The sequence below is a fragment of the Chrysemys picta genome, chromosome 7 (assembly GCF_011386835.1).
Source record: "Chrysemys picta bellii isolate R12L10 chromosome 7, ASM1138683v2, whole genome shotgun sequence".
Classification (NCBI taxonomy): Eukaryota; Metazoa; Chordata; order Testudines; family Emydidae; genus Chrysemys; species Chrysemys picta.
Window position 1 is genome coordinate 22202339 of NC_088797.1, and position 20540 is coordinate 22222878.

Genomic DNA, 20540 nt, shown 5'->3' on the forward strand with positions numbered 1-20540 from the left:
TTTGCCCCAGCAAAATCTTTGGGTAAATGACATAAGCACATCTAAAGTGCTACCCGCACAAGCATCCCCTTTAAACTATTGCGGCTCCTCCTTTCCCTGCTCTTCCCTTTCAGTTATTTGCCTTCAGTTTTAGTCCAAGTGGTCTATTGCTATTATAAACCTACCTTGTTTAAGAGATTGAGGGTTTTGGAGCCTGAGTCCCATGCACCTTTGTGCAACTCCATGCAGAACCATTTGATGTGAATAGTCTTCTTAGGGCCAATACTAATTGGTGAGCTTCTATGGCCAGGAGATCAGCAGCCATGTTTATGCTAAAACTAAGCATCTGAAATCAAAGAGAATCAACCGTACACTCCATCGCTCCCACCCCCGTCAAGTGCACATTCCAGGGGAGGCACTTCTCAAGAAGACAGCAAAAAGGGCATGTAATTTGGGGGCATTCGTGGACAGATGAGGGTTGCCAGCTGTATTTTGTTACAGATTCCAGAGGAGCAGTTGAATTTACCTTTAGCACAGAAACAACAGTTTGCTTGTTTGTCTCTCCAGCAAAAGAGACAAAAAGTTCCTTGCCTTGAGCTGACTGGCTGGGAACGTATGAAGAGAGAGTGTATGGTGATTAAATGCAAGAGACATTTTGGACATGGAGGCCTGCTAGTGCTGACAGCTGCTCCAGTCACTCCCTTTAGCTCTGCCACAGGTTGCCCACAAACTACCACCACTCTGCAGGTGTAATTAGATACCCGAGGGGGAGGGGTATCATTACTTGCACAGAACAATTGTGGACACAAGGGAGGTTGCAAAACCAGGCTAGGAAGAGACTTTAACCACTTCAGTCTGCATCACCTCTCAACATGGAGAATTGGGGAAATGAGGAGACAGCAAGACATGCACACACAGTGGTGATGGTGGTCGTGGTGGTGGAGGAAGGTTATCAGATAAGGAGATCCATTCAAGAATATTACAGCCACCTTCCCCGAGGACAACTATACAGAATTCCATTCAAGAGGAGCAGGTGTTAGGGTACAGGCCTGTGCAACTCCGTACTGCTGTTCAGATTCTGGTTAAAGATAGCCAGTAATTTCTGATCATGTTGCACCAGCTGGAGAGGGAAGAGATCCTGGTAAGAACATAAGAACGGCCATACGGGGTCAGACCAAGGGTCCCTCTGGCCAAATAGCTTGTCTTTTGACACTGGCCAGTGCCAGGTGCTTGAGAGAGAATGAACAGAACAGGCAATCATTAAGTGATCCATCCCCTGTCGTCCACTCCCAACTTCTGGCAATCAGAGGCTAGGGACACTCAGAGCATGGGGTTACATCCTTGACCATCTTGGCTAATAGCCAATAGGTATTCTAACACAGTGTGAGTTGTAATGGTTAATTTGTGTTAGTCTTTGTGTACACACAACAGGCCACTGCAATTGTAGACTATATTTTAAATAGGTACATTTCTACTACAGCAATTGGTGTGTGTGTGGGGGGGGGGGGGAGAGAAGAAAAGCCAGGGGACATAGAACCTATACTTCTTCCACTCCCATACAGACTGTGACAGCCATTGCAACAGGCCACCATGCAAAGTTAAGGACCTGCTCGTGAAAGGCACAGAGTGTCTGCAATGGAAGCTCAGCACCTCTAGAGATCAGGCCCTGTTTAGCAAGCAAGCTACAGAAAAGAACTTTTAACTAGTTTGGCAATAAAATAAATAATACCTTAAAAGACAAATGGAAAATTCTGCCTGGAAAAGGAGCACACAGCATGAGATCACAGGATTCAGCAGACTATAAAATAGGAAGTGAGACTGACTCTTCTCCCCCAACAGCTGCACAAAACCCTCCTACAAAGATGACAGACACATTTGGCAATTGCCTTCCTCCTTCAGCCTCTCTCATCATGGACAAGGCAGAGTTGGTAAAAGCATGAATGCAGAGAGGATATTAGATAAAGCATCTTGTAAAGTCAAGCGTGAAATATTAACCACAGGAGGCGATGGGTTGTAGTTTTATGCAAGATCACAAATTCAGTGTTTAGAGAGCCTGAGATGCCCTTGCATATTAGAGCTTCTGAGTGCTTGTTGAATGTTGCATTTGAAGAGCCACTCAGTCCTCTTGGAAAATGTTGAACAATTATGTTTTTATTTACTGTATTTTCTCTCTTTTGTTGTTGCTGTTCCCTTCCCATCATGCTAGAGCCTTTTGCATGAAAACAAGTTGATTTAATTCCCACTCATCTAGCCAGTTTCAGACAGTTTGTGCTTGTAACTGGGCATTCTGCAAACCTAATTTTCACATGCAGTTACTGCAACTGTACACCCCACATGCTAATGACTAGTTGCATTTGTGGCACACAATTACCTATTTGCACACACAACTACATTAACTGCACAGGCAAAGTAGTTATGCAGATGCTCAACGGAACTGTCTGAAAATCTGGCTGTATGTGAATTTTGTGCAGGTGGAAGAGGCTGGAGCCACAGTCCTGGATCCTGAAGTTCTACTTATCCACTAAACGTGCACCACAGACTGCAGCAGAGCAAGCTGCTCTCATAATCCTTCAACTTTGCCTTGAAGGGACCTTCTTCTAAGGGCGAGAGTGCAGTTTAGTTTCTATGGTCTACTCAGTCCTTGTTTATTCTGATGGAGAGTGCTAGGTTGCCAATTAGTGCCAACTGTGACAGGTTGTGTGGTGAGGACAACTATCCGCCACTGAGTACTAGACTGTAATCATAACAAACTTTGCCACTTAGGAGTTTAACTGACACCTGCCATCACAATCCTCCATGAAAATCAAACTCGAGCTCCGCAGCAAGCAACAAAGATTTCACGAACAGGCAGTCAAGGAATCAAATGGGGAGATAACCTGAAGGAGCTGATTAACGCATGGTACAGGTGTCTCCTGTCTTTGCGAGGCCCTTAGGAACCCAGGACAGGGGAAAAGGAAGAAAACAAACCAGAGAACACTCATTAGAGATGGTGAGTCATGTGTAGAGAGAAGGGTTTTCACACTGCTCAAAGGTACCCAAGGCTCTAGAGCCAGGATTTCATTTTGGGGTACCAGTGTGAGCTTTCCAAACAGATCAATTTTGTCCCAAGCCCAGAGGAAGATGCGGGGGAACGTGACAGCTAGCACCTTTCAATGGCATCATTCAGCAATGAGGGGGTAACAAGTGTGCTGGATTTTCTGGAAAGCAGGTGGAACCACAATTCCATCCTGCAAGGAGACATCCTGAGACCTACCAAAACTCATTTCATAGCCATTCTCCCGGGAGAAGATCAAGCCAATATTCCAGGGCTGAATGGCTTTCAGCCTCACTACCTCCTATACAGCTGGCTTTCAGGCCCCATCACTGGGCTGCACACAACGCATGTCAGATGGGTTTATTTCAGTCTTCATATGTATCCTGCTCTCACTGAATTCTTCTGAATCAGGACTTTAAGCACCAATATGTAAGAAATATGACAATCATATGACAGTGAGTACAGAGGCTACAAAATGAGTTGGTTTCTGTCATGACCAGCCTCACTCCACCATCATCTCATCTATGATTTCGGGTGAGATGGGCCCCCAGTGGACTGGGGAGGTGATTGAAGGGCAGAGGGAATAAAGGCAGTTAAACTAATCAAGCACTTCATTAGACAATGCCGGATGGCCTCAGACTGATACTCTGTCATCACTGGGGCTGCACAACAGTGGTAGTGCACCTGGCCAGCATTAGCCTGAATGAGGCCAGAGATGTTGCATTTGCCTTTTATGACTGGATCTCCCCCTCCCCCGCTACCCATTGGGTTCATTTTGTGAGCGATCACATCTGTTTATGTTTCACAGACACCTGCATATCTTGAGATGACAGCAACTCCCTGAATGCTGTAATCAGTTATTTCTCAACAGAGGAATTGCCAATTTGGTAAATAAAGCTAATTATGAAAGAACATGGAAATGTATTACAGTTGCCTCAGGGAGAAAATTGTCCTGCACAGCGAGATATTCAGTCCTGGCATCATAATCCATCACCTCCTCCACCCTCACCCCGCAAACAGGGGCGGCTGAAATGCAGGTCATGCAGACTACATGTGCCAAACAAACCTGGGGGAGAGGCGGGACGAGGAAGCAAGTTAATGGGGGCAATCACCGCTCTAAGCCAACAGTAATTAAGAAGTAGTGGTCACCTGGAGATGAACCTTACCCCTCTAAATTCCTGCCGGTAGTGGCTCTAGTGCTCTCTCCACAGATTGTACATGCTGTAGGCAGAGCAGGAGCCATACCCTGCTGGCCTGGCAGCAGCACAGAAAGCTCTCCCAGCAACAAATCTGAGGGCACAAAGTGCCCAGCTCTGGTTTGCGAAGCTTTCCCTCCTCTGCTAGGGCCAGTGGGTCTGATCTGCACAATGCAGCAAGTTTGGAATCAAAGGGAGATCTGTGACTTTAACCAAGGAAGGGCAATGAGTGAGTGAACACAGTGCCTTGTATAGTGAACAGGGGTTTGCAGCGCTGTCCTGCTTGATTAACAGCAAGTAGAAAAGGCTGGAACTGAGCTGACATATGGGCACATTTCCAGTTTAAGTGCACCCGTGATGAGTGGCAAAGTTCAATAATGACTCAGTAGGTGGCCCTCTACTACGGAACCAAACACCCAACACAGCTGTGAGGGGCACTGTAATGCTGGAGGTGCGACATTTTGGCTAAGACGTTAAACTGAAGTCCTGATCTCATGCGGTTCTTGAAGACATAGTCCATCCTTCAATAGCTTTGGTGCTGGCTGGATGTCTTGGCTAAATTCCAACCCTGCTCATTTCATTCTGGCTACCTTATAATTGCCCCTGTGGTTTCAACTGGAGAAGTTATTCTTCATTTCCTGTCCCAAGGTACTACATAGCGTTCTTGGCCTGGGAAATCATGAACCAGGTCCCAACCTACAGATGGCTGCATGTCAAAGATGGGAGAACGATCTTTAACTGTGCTATACACAAGTACAGAGTGTGCAGAGCAATAGAGACTTGTTCAGTCACAGACCAGAGCCAGGCAGTGCTGATGCTAGGAGACACCCAAAGAAATACATTCCAAATAGACTGACTGCCTCGCAACATGGATAGCGATGCAATGCTAGACATGCTGTTCCCTACTGCCCCTTGTTCCACAAAGAGGGAACACAATGGAGTGGGGGCTGGAGGGTGAGAGAGGAAAGTTTACAGCGAGTGGGGGAGGGAGAGTGCACAAGAGACTGGTGCAGTGAGAACTCTGTATTAGGTAAGAAGCTTTTTGCAGCATGATTCACCACAGCTAGTTCCCTTTTGGACAAGGCTTTTGTCCCCTTCCAAGTACTTTCAGAAAAGCCAAAGTCCTTCGACCCCTGGCCTGAAACAAATGAGATTTTTAATTTACAAACTGTGATTGGAACTATTCCTTATCTCTAGTCCTGATGCTTATTGGGAATTGACAGATTTTCACTGCTGGCAGGGGGCGGAGGGAGAGTAAGGAGCAATTCTCAAACTCACAGGGGTGAAAACATCTCACGGACACAGTGACCATTAGACAGTTTATTGTTCTTAGGAGGGAGCCTTGGAAGAGAAGGAATGTGTCTGCTGGTGTTAACAACAAGAGCATGCTAGGAACAGTTAATCCTAACAAGCAGGTCAGGGTTGCTTCCCCCAATACTTCAGATGCCTTTCTCTGGAGCACAAGGACAAAGGCAACAGCGCTGGAAACACAGATTGCATAAGTGAAACCAAAACTAGTACGGAGTTAACTGGGCCTTGGGTCACATGGGCCTCTAAGCTATGTGCGGTGCTGTGGACACTTATGATTGACAGGCTTCTTTTCACAATGAACGAATATAAAGGGTGAAGCACATTTGGCAGAACAGTGCTGCCCCTCAAGCCCTCCCCCCACCCCAACTCCAAAAACAATCAGTGAGACAGATACATGCAGGCGTTCAGAAGAGGAATCCTGTCGTTTTCTTGGACTGCTACTGACAGAAGGCACCGATTTTGGTCAGCATAAATCCAGAAGGATGCTGGGCTTCCAAGGGCCTCTGTGGTCCCTGTGATCTGCTCTTTGGTGGCTGTCGGGGTTTATCCGGAATTAACCAACAGTTCCTGGGAAAGAGGGAAAGAAGAAGACAAAGGGAAGAGCTGGCTGGTTAGTTATTCAACTGCTGACACTGGACTGTTTCTTTCTGAGACAAATGAGTAACATGGGCAGGGATGAGATATAGCTCACACCCAGACAGGAGAAACAGCACCCTTCACAAGATTATCAGGTATTCCTGGCTGTAAAAACAAAGCAAGATGTGGGGGGAAATAGGGATCATAGAACAGGTCACTGAAACAGCCAAATGGCAGAGGAAGAACATTTCAAAATGTGCAACTGGCCCCTCACCTCTTTCCACCCTGTTCCACCCAAAATCAACATGATCCCACCCCAATTTACAGATCTGTAACATTTCAGGAGGGGGAAGTTAAAAATCCCAAAGCTCCATTTGCTTCCTGATGAGCTTTGAATGAAGATTCTGTAACTACACAGGGTAGCTCTCAGTAGCAGAGATCTTCACACTGCCATTAAGGTTTCCTCTAAGGCTCTAGCAAAAGTCAAAGATGGTTTGAAGAGGAGGAATGAACCCAGTCCCAGCAGTTCACTTGCTCCAAGACTGTTTTCTGGATCATCACCCCTACATGTTGTGAAACAACAACAGACCTGGGTTTGTGCTCAGGCCAAGAAGGCTTTCTTTCAGGTTCTCACCTAACACCTCGTCAGCCCCTGCACCATACAGCTTCTGGGAGTTAGCGGCAAGAAACCCCAAACCAAGCTAAAGCATGTTAAACCCTCCTTGTTTGTCCTTAGGGCTGACCCAAACTAAGGCTGCTTGTTAGGGAGTCACCATCCCCTACAATCTCTGCCTGGCTGACCCCATCGCCTCCTCTGATAGTGGAGCTGGAACAAAAGGAAACACCTTTTTGTCAGACTCCTCTGATAACAGGTAAGAGGGGGAGTAACTTGTGGCCTGATTTGCCACCTTTCTGGGATCTTGAGTCCCACAAATGGTAAGGCTGACCCTGAGACAAGTGAAAGCAGCCCCAGGATCAAACATGAGGCACAAGCTCTGGTGAGGGGCACAAGAAAAAACTTGTCCAAGGAAGGATTTAACAATGGGGTCTATAAGGACTTTGGTGAGAAATAGCAGGTCTCTAGCCTCAGATTCAAGAGTCAACGTTCCAACGTAAATCACACTGGAGACGGATTTTTTCCATCGAATATTTATACAGTGCCTATCATGGCAGCATCTTGGCCTCTTACTGTAAGTGCCAAACTGACACACACAGAGACCAGTATGACAATAAAATATCTATTCCTGCCTTTTGATGGGCCCTGACCCTTCCCTGATTAAACAAGGCAGTTTACAATCTGCCCTGAAGGCCACCAACCTTGAGCTCTGGTAGACCAGAAATAGCAAGTTCCACAGGCGAGGGCTCTCCACTGAGAATGAATGCTCTGACACTGGCTTTGGAAAGCTCTGCTCCAGTAATCAACAGCAAGAGTGACGGTCCATGGACAGGTGGGAACTAGGCAAGTTCCAGATCAGCTATGGGTAACTGTACAACACCCCATGGCAGGGTTGACAATCTGGTGCTGTGTTCACTCCCTAGACCCAGGAGGGCTTGGAACACTTTGCTCAGCCCCTACGAAGCTGAACACTTCCTATCCATCTATACATACACGCACTCCACCTGACACTTGGACAAGTGCAGACCAGCTTAGAAGGGAACAGCACCCTATTCTCCTTCCACACGGTCTGACATGAGAAGAATAGAGGATGAAGAAATAGAGGGTCCCACAGACCACTCTGACCCCCACTAAAGTTTGAGGGACTTTGGCTTTTAATCTGAGTGACACAAACCTTCCTAAAACCCAGATCAACCTCGTGTGCTTTGTCCCCAGAGGAATCTTTTAGCTTCTTTGAACCCAGTTCTCTACTTATACTCCATGTCATGCTAATGGTAAGAGAAGACAGAAAACTGTGGGCCTGTTCAAACCCTTTTTAGGATATCATGGTGGCTGCAGCACATGCCATGGTCTCCCTGTCTTTACTCCCACTTCTCTCATTTCTGTAAGTTCAAAGAAAACAGCTGCCCTGTAATGAGCTTCTATCTCCTCCCCTTCCTGTGGATGTCAGCAGAGCGGATGCCAAGTGAAGGTTACTTTCCTCACCGGGCATCAAGGTACTTGTGTGATGCCAGCAAACGTTTCTACTTTTAAGTCAGAGTCAAAACCTTAAGAATGAGTGGTCATTCTTCCCTAGAAGCAGATGCTAGTACTGCCAACCACCTGTATACCCAGGGTACTTTCAGTGATTTATAATCCAGGCTCCTGGTGTCTGATGCCATCTCGTATAGTGGGTAGTTGGCTTCCCTGTATCAGCAACAGCATCATCCTACCAGCCACACATTCAGCAAATTGACAGTCTGTCTAAACTACAGTGAAAAGCGTGTTGAGGGAACCAGTTATGATGTTGGTTGTCTCCCCTACTGGGTTAAAGCATGGTTCCATTTTGCAGGGCAAACAGAACCTAGACATGTTTAAAGAATCTTGCTAAAGCCAGCTACAGAAAGCAGGCTGAGTGACTCGGGGATGATGGGGGTCTCACACAGCAGTCCAGAGGTTCTGGCTGGATTTGAGCTCTATCCCCCTGCCTGCCTGGTGGGCTTCCTTATGGGAGAAGCTGCTTTTCCTGCAAGCACTGTCCCAGAAAGTGGGGTCCTTACAGGAATGATATCACTGTGCCGGATAATGTTCATCGGCAGCTGGTGATGTCACTCCAGCAGTAACCTAATAATAGGCTCCTGTCGGCTGACTGAAGTTCCTGCAAGGGCAATTATTCAGCCCATACCTCCTGTGCCTCCTCAGAATGCTCCCATCTCTAGCATTAATGAGCGGGAGGGAGTTGGTAGGGATGTGAGGATAAAGAGAAACGTTATTTGCCAAATTAGCTAGTCAAAACTGATCAGGAAATCATCAATATTACTTGACCAGCTCTAATTTCCCAAGTAATTTTCCTGATCATTAGAAAGTTAAAGTTTTACATTAAGCAGTACATTTTAAAAACTGCAAAATGCAATAAGCAAAGCAGCAATACATTTCACAGTAAAATAATTCATTATATTCATGCTGTAACATTTTAGTTAAGCGTCAAGGAATGCTGCATTCTTTAATAGAGCCACTAATGCACCAACTCACCCTTCAATTATATTTTAAAACGTTTAAAAAAGCACTTTTTCTCCCTTCAGAGTGTGGTATCTATCAGTTATTTTCATTTGTTTTTAGTTGCTGAGAGAAAGACAATTAGCCAGCACTTACTGATTAAAATCAAATCCGTCCAACCCCAAACTATCTACACACCTCTAGGGAGGTCTCAACCTGAAGGTTAACAAGCATTTCTAATGCTAGAACATCACAGGATCCATCTCATTTGGGGTAGGGGGAGGGGAAGGAGAGAAATAGAACCTGATGAAACTCCTTGTCTAATAAGCATTGGACCCCAAAGCTGGCAGGGTGCAGAACAGAGCTGCCCACCGGCTTCCTGCCATGCAACTCGCATCAAGGAAAGTTTCTATGAACAAAGGCTGCAGTTGGATAGCACTATCAATCAGCTCAGGCTGCTCCCAATGGAGGCCTGATACAATTACATCTAAGATCAACACGCACTGGATGGAGTGACTAATTAATTTTTGTCCTCCTAAGAGGGAACTGCATGTTGTGCTCATGAAGGTTATGGGACTGGCAGTGCTTGGAGACTGAAGTACTCTCAGCACATGGCTGGTAGGATACAGGGAAGCCTCTCACAGCCATGACCGCTTCACTGCTTGGCACAGAGACTCAGGGCTTGGCTACACTTGCGAGTTACAGCGCATTAAGGAGCCCTGGGCGCACTAGCTCACTACCTGTCCACACTGGCAAGGCATGTAGAGCGCTCTGACTCCATGGCTAGAGCGCTCCTGGTACTCCACCTCAGCGAATAGAATAACATTTGATGCACCCCCACTGGAGTGCCGCGGCACCGGTGTGAATGAGGTATTGCATTACTGTGCTCTGATCAGCCTCCGGAAACGTCCCATAATCCCCTTAAGTCAAGTGGCCACTCTTGTCATTGTTTTGGATATGCCCTTTGAAAGCTCCGTTTGACAGACGTCATGCTTATCTGCTCCTGGACAAAGCAGCCATTACTGTGGAATGCTGTGTGTGAGAGAGTGAGAGGCGGGGCGGGGGGAGGGGGGGGTCTGCTGCTGTCTGAACTTACAAGATAGCATGCTGACATGCTCTCAGCCCCCCTAAAACCCACTCTCTCCCCCCCACATACACACAACACACACCCTGTCACACTCCACCCCAGCCTCCCCATTTGAAAAGCACGTTGCAGCCACTTGCATGCTGGGATAGCTACCACAATGCACTGCTCTCTGTGGCCGTTGCAAGAGCTGCTAATGTGGCCACGCCAGTGTGCTTGAAGCTGTCAGTGTGGACAGATTGCAGTGCTTTCCCTACTGCACTCTACAAAGGTTGGTTCAACTCAAAGCGCTCTACACCTGCAAGCGTAGCCATGCCCTCAGACCCACTTTCATAGCATTTACCAAAGCAGCACAGACCAGTGATATCTTGTCTCCAGTAGTGGCCAGTGACTGATGCTTCAGAGGGACACTGAAACCCTCTTAATATGTACTTAGGTTCATTTTAGAAAGAAAGCAAAAAACATGGCATCGTGTATGAGCTGGCTAATGTGTACACCATTGCTCCTCCAGGATGGAATCGACTGTGTGTCATGAACCCTATACTGTTAACAGTTAATGATGCTGGGGGCCTGTGATTTTGGAGCCAGAGATCAAAGTTCTATCCCCACAGATAATCAGTCATAATGTGCTGCACAGCAAAAGCCAGGGGGAAGGCGTGTGTGTGTGTGGGGGGGGGGGGTGTCTGATTTGTTACAATATCATATGCACATACACTTCTGATGCAAGTAGAAATTGTCTCACTTATCATAGGCTATCCAATTAAACAAACTGCTGGGTGCTACCCTCCACATCCCCACAGTATGCCATTCCAGGAGTTCACAGCTTTCACTGGATGAACCAAACACATCCCTCACATGGCATACACAGCATTCCATCCCTACACAGGCCCTAGGGCAGGCTCAAAGCCAGTCCAAGTCAGCTAGCAACTAAGAGTTGCTCCTGTGCGATGGCTGTTTGGTGGCCCACAATGAAATGAGTTAGAAACTTCAGCTCAAAACATCTTCATAATAAACCACCACAACTGGCACTAAGTAGTCTCCTTGTTACAATTTCACTAGTGACGCTAGGGACCTAATGGGGGCATGGAGGCCATACTTCCTGGTCACACTTGGAGGAACAAGGGTGAGGCGTGTTGGCAGGAGAGAGGGGGAGCGTGCCATGCTGCTGCCCAGGATATACATGATCTGTACATGGAGGAATACAGTCTCTAGGGCTGCCAGTCTAGCATCCCTAAACTTGTGTGTGTGTGTGTGTGTGTGTGTGTGTGTGTGTGTGTGTGTGTGTGTGTGTGTGTGTGTGTGTGTGTGTGTGTGTGTGTGTGTGTGTGTGTGTGTGTGTGTGTTATATTTATATAAAGAGTACAAGATAGTTCCTCACAACTTCAGCTCTAGCAGGAAGGGAAATCTGTCCAGTCTAGAAAGCATCTCCAGCTTTGCTTGTCTCTGCCTCCCCTCTCTCTCCTGACATGCAGCAATCTGAGCTACTAACCCACAACTCTTCACCACTGTGAGGCTTTTCCCCTCAATGAACAGCACTGAAAATCAGCCAGCTACTAGGCTGCCAGTCTGTCATCTCACAGCAGCGGCATGGAAAGCCAGCTCCCCTCCATCCCTGATTCCATCAGGGTGCACAAGAAAGGGTCGGGCTCTGCAATCATTTCAACTCAAGACATTTTGTCCTTTCCAAGGCTGTGTTTAGATGTGGGGAGTCGGGGCTCTCCCCTACTCATCCTTGTACCAACATGGGGGGCCAGGTAAACCCAGCAACAAGGTTTTGTAGCGCTGCTCTATCATCTTCCTCCCTTTTATTGTCTGCCCTGTGTGTGCAGCCAGAAGGGTAGCCAGTTAAGATCACTTGGGCCAGTATAGAGCTGTAGTGAGGAACCTTTCCCCTTTTGCCCCATCAAGGCTGGGTTGATCTGGCTGTCAGGGTCCTGGTGTTGCCTGACACTCACAGGCAGGTGTGGAATGTTCTCAGTTGACAGCCTCAGACCCTGTGAAACTTGCTCCCTCTGGTGGTTTGCCGGAAGCCGTGTTTGGCAAACCTCAGCACAGGGCAAGGCACATTTGTTAAATTAAAGCCCGAGCAAACACCACGGCAGCAAACCCTGCCATTTGCTGGGTGCCTCTGATGGACACTATTTTATGTTTGTTTTAATATTATTTTCAGCGCTCAGGCTCCATGGCAACAGGATCAGAATTGCCAGCCACAAGCCAAATGTCTCGGACCCCCCTTCTCTCCTGAATCCCTCCCCCAGAAGGGTGGTGGAGAAAAGGGGGAAGTGGATGTTTTAAGCTTCTCCCCGTGGTTGCAGCTGTAACCTCATGCCACAAACCAGCTTATCCTCTCTTTGGAAAAGCTTTCATTTAAATTATTATGAATCTTTTTGTAACTCCACCAAGAGAGCTCCCCCAAGGTTCTGAGTTCTAAACAGCTATCAATGGACCTCTCTGAACAGGGTGCAATCACCTGGGTGCAGAACATTAATTCCTCATTGCACTTGTGCTGCAGATGCTGACACTTGCTGCCTTATCTTTAGCACTTCTGCGGGGCTTTCCCTCTCCAGAGAACTTTACAAACATCAGTTACATTCCCAGCATCTCATGGAGGTGGGGAAGTGTTATCCTCATTTTACATGGGGGAGACAGGCTCAGAAATATTAAGTAACTTGTTCAAAGCCATGCAGAGGGAGTCAGTGGCAGAGTTGGAATTACAGCTCTGGAGTTCATGGTTCCCTGCCCTATGCTCATACCATACCTCTCCACAGCAGCCTTAATACTGGTGCACGTGTTGTCTGCCTTTAGCCAGCATGACTGCAGAAGTGTTTTTCACTTTTGCTAAGTTAGAAGGGCCCTCCAAGAAAACATTGCCAGTCTCAAGATGGGTATTCAAGGCCTTTTTACTGGCTAAGGCATTTGCTCCTGGACTATTAGCACCTCAAACCAATTTTAAGGGCATTTGCGTCACTTTGATTTGCAGGTATTTTTCAGTTATGTGCAATCGGTATTGTTGCATTCAGTGTACGGTCTCGTCCAAGGAGCAGCTGTGCTGACAAATGGATCAAAGCACTTCTATGCCATACACTTACTGCACAAAAATAAAGCAGCTTGATACCTCCTCTCTATCTCACGTCCTTCAGGCTAACACACAGTCCAAGGGTACTGGGGAGGTCTGCTTTCCTTGTCGCAAAGTTTGGATTGAGAGGGGGCAGGAGGATGTTTAAGCACCAAGAAAAATAGTTCATTCAATAAACAACCCACAGAGTTCTGCTTCCTCATCCCCTACTCTGTTAATTGTTCCCAGTAGCTTTGCAGAGACAGGGGAGGAACAGAAATAAATAGCTTCTGGCCTACTTCACTCCTGGATATAGATCTCAGAAGCCAGCATGATGGCAGAATGGAAAGCCTCCAAAAGGGTACAAAGTATATTGTGGGGAACTACAGAGAGCACATCAGCATGGAAGCCCCCCACTTGGTCTACACAGCCTGATGGAAAAATGGAAAAGGAAAAAGATCTTCTCTACTTATTTCTTTTATTTTCTCCTTGACTCGAGAGACCATATGCACTGTTTGCTTTGCTCTGCCACTACACCTCCTGTCATCTGTGTATGACTGGAAGATGGAGTAATTCACTAGCTCCACTAATCTCTAGTTGTTCTAAGACTCACCTGTTTGTTCATGCATTATAACATATTGATTTCCACAGAACAAATCACTCTAATCATTGTTCTAGCCCAGAAAGAGCCCTCATCATTACAGCTGCTTTATAGGAAATGTTTTTCCACTGGCTGAGAGTTTCTGCAATTCCCAGAATGCTGTAAGCAAATAGACTCCATTTGGGGTCCAGTCCGCTAACAAGTCAGCAGCCCCAACACATTACTGCGGGGAGAACACAGTTTTTTTTTTATTTTGGACATGAGCTGGAAAACACTGGGGGCAAGAGGAACAAACATAATTCCGCAAAGGGTCACTCCTGAGAGAATGATTGCTAACTGATTGCAATAAATACCGAGGGCGTTTTTTATTAAATTAATGTCCATTGATTTTATCTTGTTTTCACCATTAAGAAAGCTGACCAGGCTAGAGTGATGTTCCTTGTGCCTGGCATGCAGACTCCACCCACGCCTAGGCAGTGATGCAAGAGGAGAAAAATTTAGAATAATTCATTTGTGAACTCCTCTTCGCCCCACCCATCATTAAATGATTTGGAACAGGGTACATTTGACAATTATTAAAATATTTTTTATTTTTCAATATAGACTTATGGAGCGATGGAAATTGTATAGGGAGCCTTTCACTGCTAGATTCATCTTGCTGTTCTGATACTGGTACTTGCTCAGAGCTTGGCACCTGCATCTCCCTGTTATTCCAATCCTGATTCCCCTCATGTCTCTGTGCACCTCAACTCTTCTACAAAGCACTCTCTGCTATTTTAGTCCTGGGCCCCACACACAGCTCTGCCCCTGCACCTCAATCCTGACCTGAAACCTCACCTGCTATTCCTACGCCGACCCCTCCCCTGCTCTGCTAGTGCCTCTCCTGGCTATTACAATCCTGAACTTCTTGAGCCAAAAGTGCCATATCATGCTGAATTCTGTCAGTCTCTAATGTTTTGTAATATGAAAAAGTATCTGCTATTAGACAAGGTTCAGGCCAAGCTCATATGCCTTGTAATTTAGCCCACATTTAAAGCCAGCCCTTCCAAGATAAAATGCTGGTACATCTGCCTATTATATCACTTAGTTCTATTGACTGTGCCAATATCTGAACTGCAACCTCTTAAAGAAATATGATGTTCCCTCTCTCTCATCTCTGCAGGAATAGAACCTTGGATCCCAGAGGCAGCCTCACAGCACACAGCTAAAGGGGATGGGGAGGGCTTATGGCTATTGTCTTATTTGTTCCATAAAGTACTTAGTTCATTTTTCGACTCTGTATATAACAATCAAGATTAGGTAATGGGTCTCCCACATGGCAGCACAAAACAATAATCATCAGAACCCAAATCCAGGGCTGGGACTTGCAGTTTATTGCATATTTTTGTTTAGACACTCTGCAAGTGTTAGTACTACATCTTACTGGAGGAAAAGGACATACAGCTGCTGTGAAGTGGGGGCTGGGTTTCTAGTGGTATGAAATGGCTCCACTAGAGTTGGTCAAGATTGCTTCAAAATTCATTTCCCATTAGGATTGTGACCTCTCTCTTACAACCAGACACAATGATTCCGCCTTGGATGAAGATAATTACATCCCACTATACACATTAGAAGGTACAACCACAACAATGCACTTTATAGGAACAGACAGAGAAAGGAATTTATAGGGAAAGGACAGAACACTAGATATTCCTTTCCAGTGCAACTGGAATAACCCCTCGCACTCTTTAAGCTTGTAGTTTAGACCTCAGGAGGGATAAAGGAATCCAGGAGATACCTGATGTTTTCTACAGCAAAATAAATCACAACTTGTGCAAATTCAACCCTAGTTTTAGGTGGGATTAAAAGAAATGTTGCCAGTCCTTATACCAAAGACCCTGGATAACTGCAGCCAGGGGAGCAATACTCCCACTTCCAGAGCCAAAAGGAACAGAAAATCACCCCAGCGATGCAACATAAAACTTTGGTTCTACAAACTGTAACCCAAAAGCATTAGTGAAGTAAGGACAGAGGGTAGCAATATTGTTGCTGGTGTAGAAAGGCTGTGGCTGCAGGCACTTTTAATCACTGTTGTTTTATACCTTGCTCAGAGCAGATCTAAATGAAACAGAGTATATATAACTTGGGTTCCACCATTGCTACAACCAGTTGAACTGAACAATTGGAGCAACAGTGGGAAATTAAAAGAAAAAGAAAAAAATACTAGTACAGACAAGGCCAAAGAAACATTGTGGACCAGTCTTGTAACCTCTCTATGCTGCCATTTCCCCATATATAAAATGGGGATAATATTTACCTGTCTCACAGAGGTTGAGAGTGACAAGATGGGTGAAGTACTATATTGTATTGGATCAACTTCTGTTGGAGAAAAAGACAAACTTTAGAGCCACACAGAGCTCTTTTTTAGGTCTTGGAAAGGTAATCAGAGCATCACAGCTAAATATAAGGTGAAACAAATGGTTAAGCATCTCTGCAGTTGTAGGAAAAAGGAGGGTTAGTGGGTTACAGATTGTTTTAATGAAACATAAAAACAGTGTCTTTATAAAGTCCATGGCTTTTAATGAAGTTATGAATATAAGCTCCCAAGCTCATCTTTTGAAGCTGTTGTGTAGGTTTCCTTTGAGGACAAGGACTAAGAAATCAGATAAGAGTGTTTGACCTAGGATGAGAAGGCAGAATCAGTGAAAGAATTCTTCTAGTTCTCCATCTTAGTATGGTATCAGGGCCTGTGGAAGGCCAGAAGTTCAGTCCCTTGGAGAATACAGATAATTCAGTTTAAGTTAGGGAGTCCTTGATAAACTGATGATGTTGGGGTGTCATCTATGTTGTCCGCCTCAAAGAATCCTTTCACAACAAAGATGACACCATCCACAATGATCATGTCCCCACTGACAATCATAGGAAAAAAGAATAATCTGACAGGCCACCCCCAATGGACACATACTTGATCATTACATTGATTGCTTTAGTTAAAAAAAAAAAAAAAACCAACAGATTGAAATCCCGTAACAAACATCACACCATGCCTGTTACTCCACCACTGAGGGAAGAGCTATACAGCCCCTGAAATCCAACCACCAGATAACAATCAAACCAACAGACAAAGGGAGTGCCATCATAGTTCTCACCCATGATTATTGTGTCAACAAGGCCAACCCAGAACTCTCTGACATCACCTACTATAAAGAACTAAAAGATGACCCTGCACCACAATTTACCCAGGAGTTTAAGAATATCATCAAATCCTTCCCCCAAACAACTCCAAGAGAAACTCTATAACCTCCCCGCCCAAGAACTCCCCCCACCAACCTTCTACATGTTTTCCAAAATAAACAAATCATATCTGGCCATGGAACTCTTACTGAGGGAATATCAGGACTCATATAAACCATCCTCAAACCACTCACCACACAAAAGGCCAGTTTCCTCCAAGACACAACTGATTTCCTCTAGAAACTCACAACATTAACAACCTTCCTCAGAACACCAACCTTGTCTCCATGGATGTCATCTCCCTGTACACCAACATCCCTCACCATGATGGCATCACTGCCTGCCTCAAACATCTACACAACTCAATGGACAACACTCAGGTATCCATCCCAAACACATAGTCAAACTCATCCATATCATCCTCACCCATAACGGTCTATTCAAAAACCAAACACTTTGTCCAAACCATGGGTCCAAGGATGGCTCTCCAATATGCCATTCTCTGCATGGGCCACCTCGAGAAAGAATTTCTGGCAAAATGCACTTCAAAGTCAATGATATGCCTGAAATACATCAAGCATATTTTCACCCTCAGGACAGATTACCTAAACTCCCTCAAATTTCCACCACAACTACAACCACCACCACCCATCTATGAAACTGCCTCAAGAACACTCCCACCCCAGCCATCAATATCCTGGGCACCACGATCAGCTTCAACAATGTAACCCTCCAGACAACTGTATACAAGAAACCCCTGGATCACCACACTCATCTTCATAGATCCAACTACACCCCAGACACCACAAGAAATCTGTTATCTACAGCCATATACTTAGACAGCATAGAATATGCTCTGAGGTGAAAGTCTGGGATACACACCTTAACACACTTAAAACCGCCTTTGCCAAAGGACACTCCACCAGAGAAGTAGATCACATGATGGAATGGGCCAACCAAATACCTCAGGAGAACCTGCTTCAGTACGGGGGGGAGGAGGGGGAAAGAAATCCTCACTGACTGCACACCCTTAGTTGTCACCTACCACCCCTCAGCTTTTGTAACATCAAACAATTACAACTCATATTTGATGAGGACTACAACCTGAAAGAAATCTGCCCCAAACTCCTCTTCTTCCCCAAACAATCCTCCAACCTTGCCAAGCTCATCAACAGAAGCAGGACAGACCAGGACACACCAACTCAAAGCGGCACCAGACCCTGCCACAACAAATGAAAACCCTGAAGACCTATTTCCACTGCTATGATGATCAAGACCCCCCATAACACACCTTTCTAGATCCATGGGCTCTATACATGCCTATCACAACACATGGTGTACTTCACCAAAAGTCCCAATAACAATTATGTGGGTGAAACCAAACAATCACTATGCTCTTGAATAAACTCTCACAGAAAAACGATAAGACACAAAAACATCTTATCACCCGTGGGCAAACACTTTTCACAAAATGATCATGCCATATCTGACCTCTCAGTCCTCATCCTCAAAGGAAACCTGCACAATACCTTCAAAAAGCAAACTTGAGAGCCTAAATTCATAACTTCGCTAGATACTAAAAATCATGGACTAAGGCCATGTCTATGCTTACAAACTTGAAGTATGAGTATTCATGTAGCTGTGTTATGCCGACGGGAGAGAGTTCTCCCATCGACTTAATAAAACCAGCTCAGTGAGTGGCGTTAGCTACTCGGCAGGAGAGCGTCTCGTGCTGACATAGCACTGTGCACATAAGCGCTTATGCCAGCAAAACTTATTTCTCAGGAGGGTGTTTTTTAACACTGAGCGGGAAAAGTTTTGCCAACGTAAGTGCTAGTGTAGACATGGCCTCAATAGAGACTGGTTTTATGTCTCATTACAACAATCTGTAACCCACTTACCCTCCTTTGTCCTATACCTGCAGAGGTATTAATTGCCCACTTCATCTTGAATGTTTCTTGCAACATGTGTTAACTGCTTATGCTTAATTTGTTTCACCTTGTATTTAGCTGTGACATTCTGCTTACCTTTCCCGGAGCTGAAGAAGAGCTCAAGGTAGCTCGAAAGCTTGTCTCTTTCTCCAACAGAAGTTGGTCCAATACAATACATTACCTCACCCACTTTGTCTTTCTCATGTTCTGGGACAAACACGGCTACAACAACACTACAAATCACAGTGGGTTGAGAGATTAAAGTAAATAGTTGGAATGTAGTTCAAAACTCTTGGATTAAAGAGATTAGAGAAGTACAAAGCACATGATACAAAATAGTATAAAACAAGACACCAGTAAACTGCATCTTTGCAAGAATTAGAACCAACCCAGACAATGACTTCTGCAGACTTCTAGGGAAAGGAAGTAGGAGGAGAGAGATTGTCATCAAGATATCGGAAAAGTATTGGCTTTGAAGCCTGTAGTTTGGACATCTGAATTCAGAATGTCACACTGTTACTTAATAAATCTACTTCATCCCACCAGAAAACATAAATGGGCAAGACTACAGGCAAGAAACAGAGGAGACATAAAAGTCAGATATGCAGAAATTCATTTCGGGATCAGTTTACCCTTGGAAACCCCTCTGGATTTCAGATTCATGAGTTTATATATCCCATGTTCCAAAAATAATTCATTACAGATTCTATGCAGGGATTACTTTATCACAGGGGTGGGCAAACTACGGCCTGGCCCGTGAGTTCCCGCTGGGAAACAAGCCGCGGAATGGCCCCCCCTCCGACTCCTACGTGGTCCAATGGCCCCGCTCCAATGGGAGCTGCAGGGGCAATGCCTGCAGATGGGGCAGCATGCAGAGCCGCCTGGCTGCACCTCCACGTTGGAGCCGAAGAAGGGACATGCCGCTACTTCCAGGAGCCGCTTGAGGTAAGTGCCGCTTGGAGCCTGCACCCGAGCCTCTCCCCACACCCCAACCCCCTCCCCCAGTCCTGATCCCACTCCTGCCCTCCAAACCGCTCAATCCCAGCCCAGAGCACTCTCCTGCACCCCAAACCCCTCATCCTCAGCTCCACCCCAGAGCCCACACCCATAGCCAGAGCCTGCACCCCAACCTCCTGCCCCAGCCAAATTCCTCATCCCCAGCCCCACGCCAGAGCCTGCACGCCCCAGCCAGAGCCCTCACCCCCCCACACCTCACTCCCCCACCCTAGCCCGGAACCCCCTCCCGCACCCTGACCTCCTGATTTCTGGCCCCATCCCGGAGCCCACAACCCCAACCAGAGCCTTTCACCCCTTCCCACACCCCAACCCCAATTTTGTGAGCATTCATGGCCCACCATACAATTTCTATTCCCAGATGTGGTCCTCAGGCCAAAAAGTTTGCCCATCCCTGCTTTATCATGTTCAGAACCACTGACATCTGAGAAAAGGCTCCTTTTTAAATATTTTTT

General features: G+C 46.0%; 1 protein-coding gene across 5 annotated transcripts in view; it reads right to left on the reverse strand.

Moving 5' to 3' along the window:
* Window positions 1-5514: 5514 nt before the first annotated feature.
* The window catches only part of CHCHD6 (coiled-coil-helix-coiled-coil-helix domain containing 6), a 169327-nt gene continuing 154301 nt past the window's right edge, over window positions 5515-20540 (reverse strand). For all 5 annotated transcript variants that reach the window (XM_005288409.4, XM_042849836.2, XM_024104986.3 and 2 more), the window contains one exon: window positions 5515-6087. In XM_005288409.4, coding sequence (XP_005288466.2) covers window positions 6064-6087 — 24 coding nt within the window. In that variant the 3' untranslated portion in view covers window positions 5515-6063. The remainder of the gene's footprint in view (window positions 6088-20540) is intronic.